Below are 13,867 nucleotides of genomic sequence, written 5' to 3'. Positions count from 1 at the left end.
GGTTTTATCATGTCGAAAGAAAGTTTAAGGGGCAGTTCTTATTAGCTACCAAAATTCTTACATCATATTTACTAAGCAGGGATATTCTATAACGCACTTTGAGGCAGATTCATTAAGTGCCTGAGCCGGCGTTAACTGCTATTGACTTGATTTGGAGTGAAAGCTGAATCTGGCGCGCAAACCCAGGGATCCTCAACTCCAGTTCTCAAGCTCCCGCAGCAGGTCAGGTTTTCAGGATATCCTAGCTTCAGCACAGGTGGTGATTGAGCCACATCCTGACAACCTGCCCTGTTGGGGAACTTGAAGACAGTAGTTGAGCACCCCTGCGACAGCCCATAGCGTCGTTGCATAAATCGGCACCTTTGTATGGGTCTTAAGTTGCTTTCAAGTGCTGAAAGGTGTCTTATGGAACGGCACAGTGGGGATGATGCATGCACACAATATAGGAGGTAGGTGGGGAGCTTAGCTGCCGGTGCGTGGCAATCAGGGAGCTCCTAGGATCTCAGTAGTAATCAGTGCTGGAAGAGGAAGAAGCCAGCACACGGACGTAAGCAGTAATGCTTTATTGTCCCAGGTTTTCTGACGTTTGGGCTGTGCAGTACAGCCTTTTACAAGGTCTTATGGAACGCCGCCATTTAGTAATAAATAATTACAATTAATGCCAAAATGTAGCAGTTTATGTTTCTTTGGAAAAATGACAAAAAAAGGTTTCTTTAACACTGGCCTCCTGAATGGAAAGGAGGAAGGGGCTCCTCTGGCACCAGGGGATTGAGGAGCAAGGTCCTTCTCAACATATTACATCTGAAAAAGCTGGTGGTGAGAGGGCATCCAGCCCCTCCCATGTTTCAATTTACCATGTTTCAAAAAGAACAAAATAAATGATAATAATTGATGTAACCTTTGGGGCCGGAGTGATCCCTAATGTGTTTCAGGCTTCCTCAGCACGGATAAAGGTATAAGATGCCAATGCCATTGTTTCAGTTTAGTTCAAGGTGGGACCACCCGTTAACATTAGCAGTCCCAAATTCAGAGATGTTAGTTACCTGGAATGAAACCTGCCAAGGCCAGGAGTGCGGAACAGCATCTTCACCGTTGATGATTCGGTTATAATCTTTCACAGCAGGTGGGACGGCTGGAACCCCACAGTCTAAAAAGGAGGCTCTTGAAAAGTACCTTCTTTGTCTCAGCATGTTTATTACTTTTATTAGTTTCTGCTCACGCTACCAATATTTTCTTCTAATACTATGGGACTGCGCTCATGTTTAAGCCGTCTCTTACACCGGCCAGTACAGATTATCGCACTCGTTCCATTGTTATCTCCCATTGACATGAATGGGAGTTAACGCCGGAAGGCTGCGGGGAAACCCCTGCATGTGGCCGTATGTTTGTTGCATGTTGTGACAGCATTTAATGGACCAGCATGAAAACACTTCTGAGATTACAGTTATAGACGACATTTCAATACCACCACAGGACTTTCCTTTAGATCACTTTCTCAAAATATACCGCAACTGAAATGTCAACCCGCAATGATGGAAATTTGGGGGGTCCCAAAAATTGGCATTGGACCCCAAAAAAATGGCATTTTTATTTTCTTGTAACGATTGAACTTTTTAATTTCCATATCCATAGGTTAATAGTATTTATGTAAGCAAAAATCCATTTTTTTTAGCAATCTATAACAATATATAGGAATGTGTGTGTCTATATGAAAATCTGTTAATATAATTACATATATACATGTAAATATTTCTCCTACAGTAGGGGAGTGTGATAGGGCAAGTGAGCCTATATACACTGACATACAGTATATACTGTATATATGTCCCTGTATTTAGACTGTGTATCAGTGCTATGTTATCTGACTCTCCTGCTCCCTCTGTTATCACCCATTCCCTGATTTATCTGTGTTGCTCCCTAATTTTGTCTTTTAATGTCACCTATACTTCCACCTTCTTATGCCCCAATCATTTAACCCTTGGATTACTCACCTTGTGCGGAAACACTGCTGGCAAAAGCCAGAAGTGAAAGAGCCCACAGTGAAGCCATGTTGAGTATCAGAAGTCCCAATGAGGTTCGTGTTGCCCTTTTTATGTGTTAGGGTCTCACCTTGAGACCGAGCAAGATATCTACGTCCACCCCAGATATCACATTACCCAATTTTATTTTACCCAATCAAAGCACACACCTCAATCTATGAAAAGCTCCATTAATCAAAATGTTGGCACCAGATGATGTTCTACTGTTATCAGAGGTGATGGGAGAAATTACAGATGAAAATGACTTTGTTGGCGATGGATCTACTGAGCTTTGTCCAAAGAACATGCGATTGTGGCTGTGCATTTTCCTTTTATTTCTCTGTATATTGAATATGTGGGCCGTGACACAGGAGATTTAAACTTGTAGGAGATACCAACACCCAATATGGAGGTCTGTACCTCGAGAAGCAGTCCCTGGACCTGAAATGAATGTGGTTCAGCTCTGGAGACCCCCTGCTTCAATACTATGTTATTAAAATTCAAATAAAAACTGGGTGATTACCTGTAAGAGCAGTGCAGGGAGATGTAGCTTCTTCCTGTGCAGGGAGATGCAGCTTCTCTCTGTGCAAGGAGATCACCTGTAAGAGCTGTGCAGGGAGATGCAGCTTCTCTCTGTGCATTGAGATTGCCTGTAAGAGCTGTGCAGGGAGATGCAGCTTTTCTCAGTGCAGGAAGATCGCCTGTAAGGGCAGTGCAGGGAGACACAGCTCTCTCCGTGCAGGGAGATTGCCTGTAAGAGCTGTGCAGGGAGCTACAGCTTCTCTCAGTGCAGGGAGATCGCCTGTAAGAGCTGTGCAGGGAGATGCAGCTTGTCTGTGCAGGGAGATCGCCTGTAAGAGCTGTGCAGGGAGATGCAGCTTGTCTGTGCAGGGAGATCGCCTGTAAGAGCTGTGCAGGGAGATGCAGCTTGTCTGTGCAGGGAGATCGCCTTTAAGAGCTGTGCAGGGAGATGCAGCTTGTCTGTGCAGGGAGATCGCCTTTAAGAGCTGTGCAGGGAGATGCAGCTTGTCTGTGCAGGGAGATCGCCTGTAAGAGCTGTGCAGGGAGATGCAGCTTCTCTCTGCGTAGTTCTTCCAGACTGCTGGAGCGAAATCGAACGTGAATTTCATTTTGCTCATAAAGCAAATACAAACTAGTGCGGTATGGCTTCTTGTGCTAACAAACAGTATCTAACATGCGATATATCTAACTGAATACTGTTTTCCACACATTTCATACCCTACGGTAGGAACATGCCAACATGTTTGATGCTGCAGTGATAACATTGAAGCTACCTGAATAGGTCCCATACGCTGTTGAATAATTATTTGGAAAGTAGACGTAGAGAGCGGAAGGAGAAGAGGAGTTGGACGTAGTTTTGGTGCAGGTCGTAGTGGTGCAGGTAGTGGTGGTGCTGAATCTGATAACGTTAAATAAGATCAAAGTGGTGCTGTTGGTACAAGTGATGATCCAGCTACAAATAGTACTCAAAGTCATCATCATAACAGACATAGGACATATAAGCGGAAGGACATTAATGGCACTGTCAATGTGTCCCATACAGACCAATCTCACTGCAGAAGGTTCACTTCCCCTGCCCCATCCTTCTGTCTAGTAGACGACAATGAACTTCCATTTGAGAAGAGATATAAAACGTGGTAGCTGAACAGGGAAGGGGGAGGAGGGAGCTTCGCTCTGACTATGAATGTTGTATAAAACTTTTGAATTGAATCGAGGTGCCACCTGAGGATCAAAATGTAATTAGCTAGGGAATAGGTAGAGAGAGAAAGAACAGGAATCCTCTTTGTTGGTGCACTCTAAAATCTAAGGAAGGTGCCATATACTGTAGGCCAACAACATCAAATTAGAAAAAAAACCTATTGGTGGCTTATAGACGCAGATAATGTCTAGAATTAAATCTTAACCAGTCGAAAAATGGAGCTAATAAGGGCTAGTACCAAATTGTGAGACCTGATGATGAAATGGTAGCAGGCACTTGGAATTATAGGTGCTGCTAATACTAGCTATAAAAACAATTTACATTTTCACTTAATAGTCTCCACTCACCTCTGTGGTCTTTTGCTTTCACTCCTACAAACACCTTAATTGGAGATGCTCTTGATCGCAACTAAACTGATACAGTGTAAGGAATCCGTTCCTGGGTTTGGTGGAAACCCTTTCCTTACAGAACCGTGCTGTTTCCAGACAACCTCCCCTCACATCCACCTGTGCTGGCAATTTCTGCAATCCTGCCTCGTTGCTCTCTCATTGGATGTTTTTTCTGCTTTAACCCCTGCTTGTAAACCCTTTGAGACACCCTTTGTGCATTCCTGTAACCCCAAAGCCACTGTCACCAACCTAGATCCTGAGGATGAACCTTCTATAGCCCCAGTTTCCAAGTCTAATCCCCTTCCCTCTGACTCTCGTGCACTGCTTGCTTTAACCCTTGATAGTTTTCAACCCCTGGTTTAAAAGGCAGACATTGCACCTTATGCTGTCCCTGAAGTTATAAAAACCCTTTCCTTACAGAACTGTGCTGTTTCCAGACAACCTCCCCTCACATCCACCTGTGCTGGCAATTACTGCAATCCTGCCTCGTTGCTCTCTCATTGGAGGAATGCCCTCACACCTCTCTCCTGTGATTGGCCCGCTGGCCTTCTTATACTATTCTCTAACATTGCGTCAGTGCCAAGTGCCAAGCATAGTCCTTTCTCATAGGATGTTACACAAGCTACCTGTTTGGCCGTCCTGTTCTTTTATTCTGGTTCCTAGATCTGGTTCCTAACCCCTATTCCTGGTTCCTGTGACCTGCTGCCTTTTCCCATAGCAGAGGTCTGCCTTCTGAGTCCTAAGGTCTGTTACTCTCTCTCCTCGCAGAGGCCTGTTTTGGACTCCTGTGCTGAAGTGCTGGTTTGCCAGCGCTGCTCTGCGGTGTGCCTAGTCTGGTCTGCCTTCTCCCTTTGCTGTGACCGTTACCATGGGCCGTTCCCGTTCCTCACGCGGAGGCCACTCCCGCTCTGCTACTGCTCCTACGCTGAAGCAGAGCCGTTGCCAAAACCCTGCTTGGATATCAATGTTTCTACTGTCTCCAACCCAGACCCTGGCATGTCAAAGGATTACCCTGGCCTCGCCAACCCTGACCCTGCTATGAACGACTATGAACTGCACAATCCAGGACCAGCTTCGTGGCCTAAGGTCGGTGTATTCCCATCCCCATCTCAGCCCCGCGGTCCGGTCCAGATTTGTGGCGAGCACAAGTGTGACAGTATGCTCGGCCCCACAAACTCGGACCGCCATGGGGTGAGGGTGGGAATGCTCGTGTCTGAAATACTATCTGCAGACCGGTTCCTGTTTGAAATAATGCCCCCGCCTGAAATCCCATCCCTGTATGAAGGTCTTACTCCGTTTGAAAGACTGCTCCATAAAGATCTCCTTATTAAGGCCCAGCACCTTAGGGAGTTAAAACAGACCATGATCTCCTGTGTCCCTTCTCCTGGTTCCTCTGTTACCTGGTTAAAAGTGAATCCTGTGCAACTGGTGCAGGTTCAAAGTATGATCCATTAACTGTCCCTAGCTTTGGATCAGTGCATAAAAAAGGGTGACCCTCTGATCGCCAACTACGCTGTTACTGGATGGTTGCCTGGCGCTACTAGGCCTGTTACTAAACCTTTGGATGTACCCCCTTCTCCTGAAAATTACCAAACTGATTTTTTCCCTCTTAAGTCAAAAGAAGAGTTTGCCACAATCCCTGCTTTTGATTCTACCTCTCATTTCTCTGAGCATATTTAGGCATATGGACACTTGTTATATCTCTCTATATATACCTACCTGCCCTGACTCAGATAGACACCTCTCTATCCTACCTCAGATCTAGTCACCTATATTAGGGAATATTTGATTACCTACCTTAGATTATCCACCCTATTCCCTTTTTGGTGCCACCCATCACTCTGTGTTTTAATTGTTTTTAAGATGATTAGAGTATGCGTCGTTGAGTATGTGTCGTTTGTTTACCAATAAATCTTTATTATTTTGGCCTGCATTAGGCTTTTACTGGTAACTGTCCTCCCACAGTGCTGGGAGCGGTTACTTATTTGTACCCCGTACAGCCTACCTATACTATCTGTTAGGGAGTATTTGAACCCCTATTCAATTTAGCAGCCTTGCTGTGCAGTTAATAGGAATCTTTGGGAGACTATCCTTGTCACAAACTGTTTTTCCACTGAATATCCCACAGCTTCTGTGCTAACCAAGAATGACTTTAAGCTCCTCACTGCTGAGCACCGCTTTTCCCTTCCTAAATCCCCTATAACTCCACGCTTAGCCTTAGAGTCTGGGATTCCGACTCCTCAGATAATACTGTCTCTCACTGATTTTCCCACAGTATTCGAGGTATCCGCTACAGACTACATGTCCGCTACTACGAACTCAGGCTTATCTCACTTGGAACTTTCGGTAATACCCGGTGATTCTTTAGTTTCAAGAGACCCAGTGTTCAAGATGGAGTTATACAGTGCGTCACTGATTTTTCCACAATAGTTGGGTTACATACTACTGACTGTCCTACTCCTGCCACAAATCTTGGCTTACCTTTCAGGAAGGTTTCTGTAGCTACCAAATCAGAGGACCCTACAGTATGTTTAAAACAGTTGTATTCTGCACTGATTTTCCCACAGTATTGTGAGACCTTGGAACCTGGGACCCCCACTCCTAAGTTAAGTCCATGCTTTCTGTTTTTTTCCTCTGGGTGGGAGGTACCCAGCTATAATCCCAAAATTCTGTCCCTAAGTCTGATTCACTGCTCGCCTTGCTTATGGCTGTACCAGATAACATCTGTTTTCTCACCTTTCAAACAGAGTCTTTACTCGCAGGTTTCTGTCCGGTGCCTAAAGTGTCCTCTTTGGTCTTCATATGGTCATCGTCTAAGACTAAAACACCCATACTGGACTTCCTTGCTTTACCTGAGGCGGCTCTTTGTTGCCTACGTCCTTCTCGGAGGTCTTGACTTCGGATCTAATGCTCACTAAACCTCAGGTGCCCTGGGATGCTATCCCTTTTTTTTTTCCAGTACCACGGCTGTAAACCACTTAAACACTATAAACTTCACAATCAACTTATTTGGGATAACGGGCTTGGACTGTACCAAAGGAGTGGTATCAATGACATGTTGTGCAGATTGAGTGAAGTACTGTATGCATTTTCATATAAGATTCCAAATGTGTTTCTCCTCATGTTTTGTAAAGGGAGCAGTAGGGTCTTCATTTGTACACAAGATGTCCTTGGTCTCTCCACATGTTGTGGGAGTGGGAGGGTTTTCAAATGCATGTAAGGTGTCCTGGATGTTTGTACACATTTTGTGTAGTGTATCAAGCGTCTGTATTTGCATATAATATATCATCATTGTCTCTCCACATGTTGTTTAAAGGAAGGAAGATATTTGTTGTGTGGGGTGAGGAGGGTTTTATTTACATATAAGATGTCATGGGTGTCTCTCCACATGTTGTGAAGGGTGAGGGAAAGTATGCATTTACTTATGATATTGCAGGTGTCTCCACAATTGTGAAGAGATGATGGTATTCATTTGCATATAAAATATCATGGATGTCCCTCTACACATGTAGGGGAGGAGGCTCTTTATTTGAATATAACATGTCATGTTGTATCTTCACATGTTGTGTAGTGGGAGGAGGGAGAGAGGACTACCAATGTAATGGTATTTCCACTTGTACATATCCCCTCAATCCTCCTCCAAATAACTTAGGGAGAGACACTAGTGCTCAAAAAGGAGCATAGATAAGGTACCCTGGGAGATATACGGAGTTCAATTTTGGGCACCACTCCATAAAAAATACATTATTCAACTAGAGAAAGTGCAGAGAAGAGCCACCAAATTAATAAAAGGGATGGATAATCTGATTTGAGGAGAGGCTACCTAAATTAGATTTGTTTACATTTAAAAAGAGGTGTCTAAGAGGGGATATGATAACTACAGAAATATATAAATCTATTCGGGGACAGTACAAGGAGCTTTAAAAAGAACTATTCATCCCAAGATATACTTAATATCTTTGCCCGATCAATGACACGCCCACTCTAGGACTTCTTCCAGCCAAGAAGAGGGCCGATAAATAAATACAATTTTATTTATTATAAATTATAATGAATTTCAACTTTATTTTTGTTTTAGAAGAAGATGAATGAAAGTGTTCAATGGTTCCTAGATTGTTGGACTTGTACTAGGGACATAGAGATCATTTATAATGGGCTGAAGAAGTACTGTACAGTATGATTCTTATACTCAGTAGAAATCGCTGTACCGCAAATTGCAAATAAATGCAAGGGATTTAAACTTGGGTTCGAGCAGCACCAAAAACAGTAAGTCTTGCTACATCTATATGAAAGGTTAAAAAAGTTATATTTTTTCAAGTTTTCCACTAATCTTGGTCTTCGAAATGAACTTTTTTTGCAGCGGTGTATGGCTGATTTGTACTATTTGCGTATGTGATGTGCCTGATTTCCCTTTGCACACTATGCAGGATCAATAGCTGCGAGTGAACCCTACGAAAACGCGAAGGAGACGCACAGACAAGCCCATGCACATTAAGCTACAGGGGATTTACTTCCTATTACAATCTGCTCTGGTTAGACGTTAGATGTATTGTCCTCCTCCCAAATATAGCGGCAATATATATATATATATCTATAAGGCTTAAATGATTGACTAAAGAAGGGGATATCGAGACCTGTACAGTAGTTCAGAGTTTACACACTATTGTGATTATAGAAATAATGTGACTGATGTTATTTTATTAGTCACATTCATCATTTAATCCTTATTTAAAAACTAAGGGCCAGATGCACTCAGCTCTGTTAGGCTATTAACCTACAATACACAATACAGAAATGGTGTGTTGAACATGCCCTACAATACTCACTATACTGTATAAACATATGTGGGTGCACCAAATGCTATCCGGGATCTTTTCCTATAGTAGATCGTATTGGGATGAATAGCAGCAAAATAGAACGGCAGCGGGCACTCCTTGTATAGATAGGATTCTTTATACATTGAAATAGTCTCCGCCTCTGTCGGCTTATAAAAGAGGAAATGATCTCAGATCACTCAGTAAGAGCTGACCACCCAAAACACTATACCAAAGAGAACACATTTTTTCAACCTAAACAGGAAGCTTTAGATGTGGTAAATGCTCAGTGTGTAATATCACCACCACTGGACTTTTTTTTTTTACTCATCCAGGCCACAGGATTAATATTAAATAATGTATTCTCTATGCATCACCATTTATAGTTTACACCAGGGGTGCGTAAACTTCTTGAGCTGCGCCCCCCCTGCCCAGCAGCCCCAGCGTTCGCGCCCCCTCTCTCCAAGGACTCGGCGTCAAATGACGACGCGGGTCATGTGACGTCACATTGTGAACCCGCTGTGTCATTTGACATGCGGCATCATTTGCCATGGCGACGTGTCGCCGAAGACCCGGCAGAGAACAGATAAGGGAGTTACAGAGGCCTCACGCTTCCCCTGGCATTTAATTTAAATTCCGTGGGGAAGAGCGCTGGGGCTCTGTAACTGCCGCGCGTATCCCCCCCCCCCCACTCCCCGAACACGAGTACAATTAATAAAGGAACAGACACATTCAATGCTTCTTCCCAACTCTCTCAATTGCTGATGTGGAATTCCAATAGAAACACCAGAGGATGGTGGAGCCCATCCCAATGGGTGGGTGTGCTCCTTTATAATGCATTAGTAAGACACCACCTTAAATATGGAGTATAATGTTGGGCACCACTCCTTAGAAAATACATTAGGGAACTAGAGAAAGTGCAGAAAAAAGACCCCAAATTAATAAAGGGGGTGACAATGTAACTTATAAGGAGAGGCTTGTGCATGCAATTTATTGTATATAATGTATACCCTGTTCATTTATGTCACTGTATTTGTAACCATGTATTATTTGTTATATTAACTATGTCCAGGACATATTTGAAAACGAGAGGTAACGCTCAATGTATTACTACCTGGTAAAACATTTTATAAATAAATAAATAAATAAATATGATTCTTTTACTTTAGAAAAGAGATGTCTAAGAGTGATAACTATATACAAATATATTCGGGGACAGTACAAGGAGCTTTCAAAAGAAATATTCATCCCACGGGCAGTACAAAGGACTCAGGGCCATCCCTTAAGGTTGGAGGAAAGGAGATTTCACCAGTAACAAAGGAAAGGTTTCTTTACAGTAAGGGCAGTTAAAATGTTGAATTCATTACCCATGGAGATTGTGATGGCAGATACAAAAGATATATTCAAAAAAAGGTTGGACTTCTTTTTAGAAAGGAAAGGTATACAGGGATATACCAAATAAGTAAATATGGGAAGGATGTTGATCCAGGGAGTAATTTGATTGCCAATTCTTGGAGTCAGGAATGAATTTATTTTTCCCCTCACGAGATGTCATTAGATGATATTTCACTGGAGTTTTTGTTTGCCTTCCTCTGGATCAATATACTGTAAGTACAAATATAGGATAAAGTATCTGTCGTCTAAATTTAGCATAGGTTGAACTTGATGGTTTTTTTCAACCGCATCTACTATGTAACTTTGTGTAGCCAGGTCCCCCTCTTACCTCCAGGCTGCGGGAGGGGAAATGACTACAGGGATAGCAGCAGGAGCAATTGTATGCGGCTGTCAGGGAACACTGCAGGGCGGCGGGCGTGCAAGGAGAGGTAGCTCCATTGCTCCGGAGGCTCTGCGGTGCACCCAACAAGCGGAGGCTACCATAACAGTTAGGAGCGCATGCGCAGAAGGGTCCCCACCCCCGGCAGCCATTAGAGAGCAGGGCGCATGCGTAGTGCAGCAGATCAGCGGCGGCCATGTTCTGTAATGCTCCGCAGGGGAGCTACATATTCCAGGATCCCCTGGAGGGCCCCGATCAGGTGGGCAGTCTCATCCAATAGGATTGCTGGATTCACGACCAGGAAAGGTGTTTGTCGCGAATGCATGGACGATGCCAGTCATGAGCAGGACATAGAGGGCGAAGGTGATGTCCAGAGACTAGGCCAGATTTCCCCCAGGTCCAAGATAGATCCTCTGACTCACTGTAGTTTGTGTATGCTGCAGGAAAAGGCCTTAGATAGGGACGTTTTCCCCATAGCGTGTCAGTGAGAGGCATCAGCAGCAGAGCACTGCACAAGTGGTGAAGTACAGCCTGCGGTCTGGGACCAGATTCAGGCCATATTGTCAGAGACAATTTTAAATGGGTACAATACAGCTGGAGGCCCTTCCTGACAAAGCAGATTAGTCTGCGAAACATGTTGTGGTAAGAGCACTGTGGGCACTACATGCAAATCAGCCCATTGGCTAATTGCCAGTTGACTTGAGAGAGAGACTGTGAACTTGGGAGACGTGCACACAACAGCACACGGACTACGCGGTACTGAGCATACCCGGAAGTAGCAGTGCAGAGCAAGATGGAGACACTACTCGATCCCAGCGCGCGGGATAGACTGTCTCGAGCTCGGCGTTGCTTCCCTTTTACCCACGGACGAGGCAGCATGGACTGTACCACTTAGGATCTCACTGGATAACAGATTCATTATATGTGAGTTAATACTTGTTATTTGAATTCACTTTTAATATAATATTATTCAACCTCGGTGCGCTCTGTGCTTTTGTTTTCTATGACTGGTCTACCTGTGGAGTAATGCTTGGTGGATCTTCAGTGGAGAAGGGGAATATCTCCACGCACAGAAGCAGCAAAAGGAAGGAGTTGGTTTACACCAGAGACTGTGGGAAGCCTGAGCGCGGATCAATAACCCCGTTTTTCTATGTCCTTTTGAAAAATGCAGAGCACCTGGAATTTTCTGGTTAATTTCCTCATACATTGTGATTTAAGAATTTAGTTCTGGAACTTGACAATATGTTATATTTAATATTAAATTGGAATGATGCACATACTGTACAGTACAGTATTACAAGGATCAATTGCATTGATCCATGCAGTCTTTCCAATAAACATTTCTGTTCAAGCAACAAAAGTGATGCACATTTCTGTTGCTGAATTCAATGATTTAAAAGTTAGATGTTCTACGTTACAGTATACAATATCGCATTGTTGTGTTACTATAGTGGTCAATGACACTGGTCCTATCTGGATTATTCCTAGTCTTAGCTGCTACTGAAGCAAATTAAATGTAATCTGTTGTGTAGTTTTCCACCATTTTTTATGGAATTCATCAACATAATTGTTTATTGTCTTCCTAAGAACACATCACTTTCCTATTGCAGTGTACATTGCCTTTGAGATCAGTTTCATAAACTAAGGAAGCATGAGAAAAAAAAAACGAGATAGTGTTATTGGGATCCTCTGCTTTCAGTTTATTCTCTAATTCGTGGCAATCACTTGGTCAATCCAGCTGCGTAGGTACGTCACACGGGCGTACATGGCTGGAGCTTGCACATTGCAGTTACCGGTTCCCCAGGAGACAATACCATACAATGTCCATGCAGATCCCTTTTGACACACCAAGGGTCCTCCGGAGTCACCCTGTGGGAAAATATAGTGAATGTGTCAAAATAACAGTATGTTACATACAGTAGCACTGACAGTGTGCACATGTTATCTAAATGCATTTCCATGTTTAATTCCCTGCCTCAAAGGCCCCTATTCAATCTCCTGTGCAGTCGTTATCTATAAGGAACTGAAATCTTCCTAAGCCAAAGAAAAACTGCTTGACAGCGAACGGAATACGCGCACAGCTTAAAATCACTTAATATTAGGAGGCGCATGCGCGAAGGAACGGAGTATGGTAGCATAGAATACTAGCTCCGTCCCGCGCGATCACAAAATACTGATTAACACTACCAAAAAATTAAATCTGGGGTTTCAAACTTCTAACCGGAGAACTATTAACATACCAGGATGGCGCCAAAGAAATCGGGAGGGCAAAAAAAACAAAAGCTGGCAGATGTAAGGACATACTTCGGTGGAGCAGCAGAAAGTGCCCCAGCCAGAGAAATGGCCGACACAGACACTGAGATAGAAGGAGATGATGAAGATATCAATAATCAATCCCAACTCCCAGTCAGACGCTGTGACTTCGAGCGATTATACATGGACTTGAAAAAACTGCTTCAAGCTGACATTAAAGAGCTCAAACGTGAACACACAAAACTGGGGACGCGCACAGACGACCTAGAAACTAAGGTAGATCTTACAATTAAAGCAGGGAGAAAAACGGATAAAAAAATGGCTGACCTACAAGTACAGATAGACGACCTTAAAGATAGACAAGAAGACGCGGAAAACCGCGACCGGAGGAATAACATTAGGATCCGCGGAGTCTCAGAAGAGATCGGAGACTGCGAGGCCTTTACTGAAAGATGGCTAGAGTCCATCATGCCGGACAGCCCAAAAGAAAAACTTCTAATGGACCGTTGCCACCGGGCCCTCAGATCACGCCCGACACAGAACGAGCAACCGAGAGATATAATTCTCAGACTGCACTACTATTCCACCCGAGAAGCAATACTACGGTTAACAAGAGGAATGCCCGTGGTGGAATTCGAGGCCAATAAATTACAAATATTCCAAGATCTGTCTCCCCTTACCTTAGCGAGGCGTCGCACCCTGTTCCCAGTAACCAAAGTGCTCCGAGACTCAAATACACGTTATCGCTGGCTGTTTCCGTTCGGACTCCAAGTCACACAAAACGGTAAATCCCTTATGCTGAAAAATATCGGAGAGGGCCCAAGATTCTTGAAAGCACTTGGCCTACACAGCCCCCCGATGGGAGCGGTAGAGGAAGATACGGCCCCGGAACCGGAATG

The 13,867-nt window shown here is 43.9% G+C and overlaps 2 protein-coding genes across 2 annotated transcripts in view; both read right to left on the bottom strand.

The window, feature by feature from the left end:
* The window catches only part of LOC142470142 (chymotrypsin-like protease CTRL-1), a 36,994-nt gene extending 34,896 nt beyond the window's left edge, over positions 1–2,098 (bottom strand). Inside the window, exons 1-2 of the mRNA XM_075577099.1 lie at positions 1,992–2,098; positions 1,044–1,147 (exon numbers count right to left, since the gene is read on the bottom strand). Coding sequence (XP_075433214.1) covers positions 1,044–1,147; positions 1,992–2,049 — 162 coding nt within the window. The 5' untranslated portion in view covers positions 2,050–2,098. The remainder of the gene's footprint in view (positions 1–1,043; positions 1,148–1,991) is intronic.
* A 10,293-nt stretch (positions 2,099–12,391) lies between these two features.
* The window catches only part of LOC142470141 (chymotrypsin-like protease CTRL-1), a 38,748-nt gene continuing 37,272 nt past the window's right edge, over positions 12,392–13,867 (bottom strand). The window contains exon 7 of the mRNA XM_075577098.1: positions 12,392–12,584. Within this exon, the coding sequence (XP_075433213.1) occupies positions 12,423–12,584 (162 nt within the window). The 3' untranslated portion in view covers positions 12,392–12,422. The remainder of the gene's footprint in view (positions 12,585–13,867) is intronic.

This window comes from Ascaphus truei, chromosome 19, assembly GCF_040206685.1.
Source record: "Ascaphus truei isolate aAscTru1 chromosome 19, aAscTru1.hap1, whole genome shotgun sequence".
In the NCBI taxonomy this organism is placed as follows: Eukaryota; Metazoa; Chordata; class Amphibia; order Anura; family Ascaphidae; genus Ascaphus; species Ascaphus truei.
Note: the sequence above shows the minus strand (reverse complement) of the source record. Positions and strands in the feature narration are given on the sequence as shown.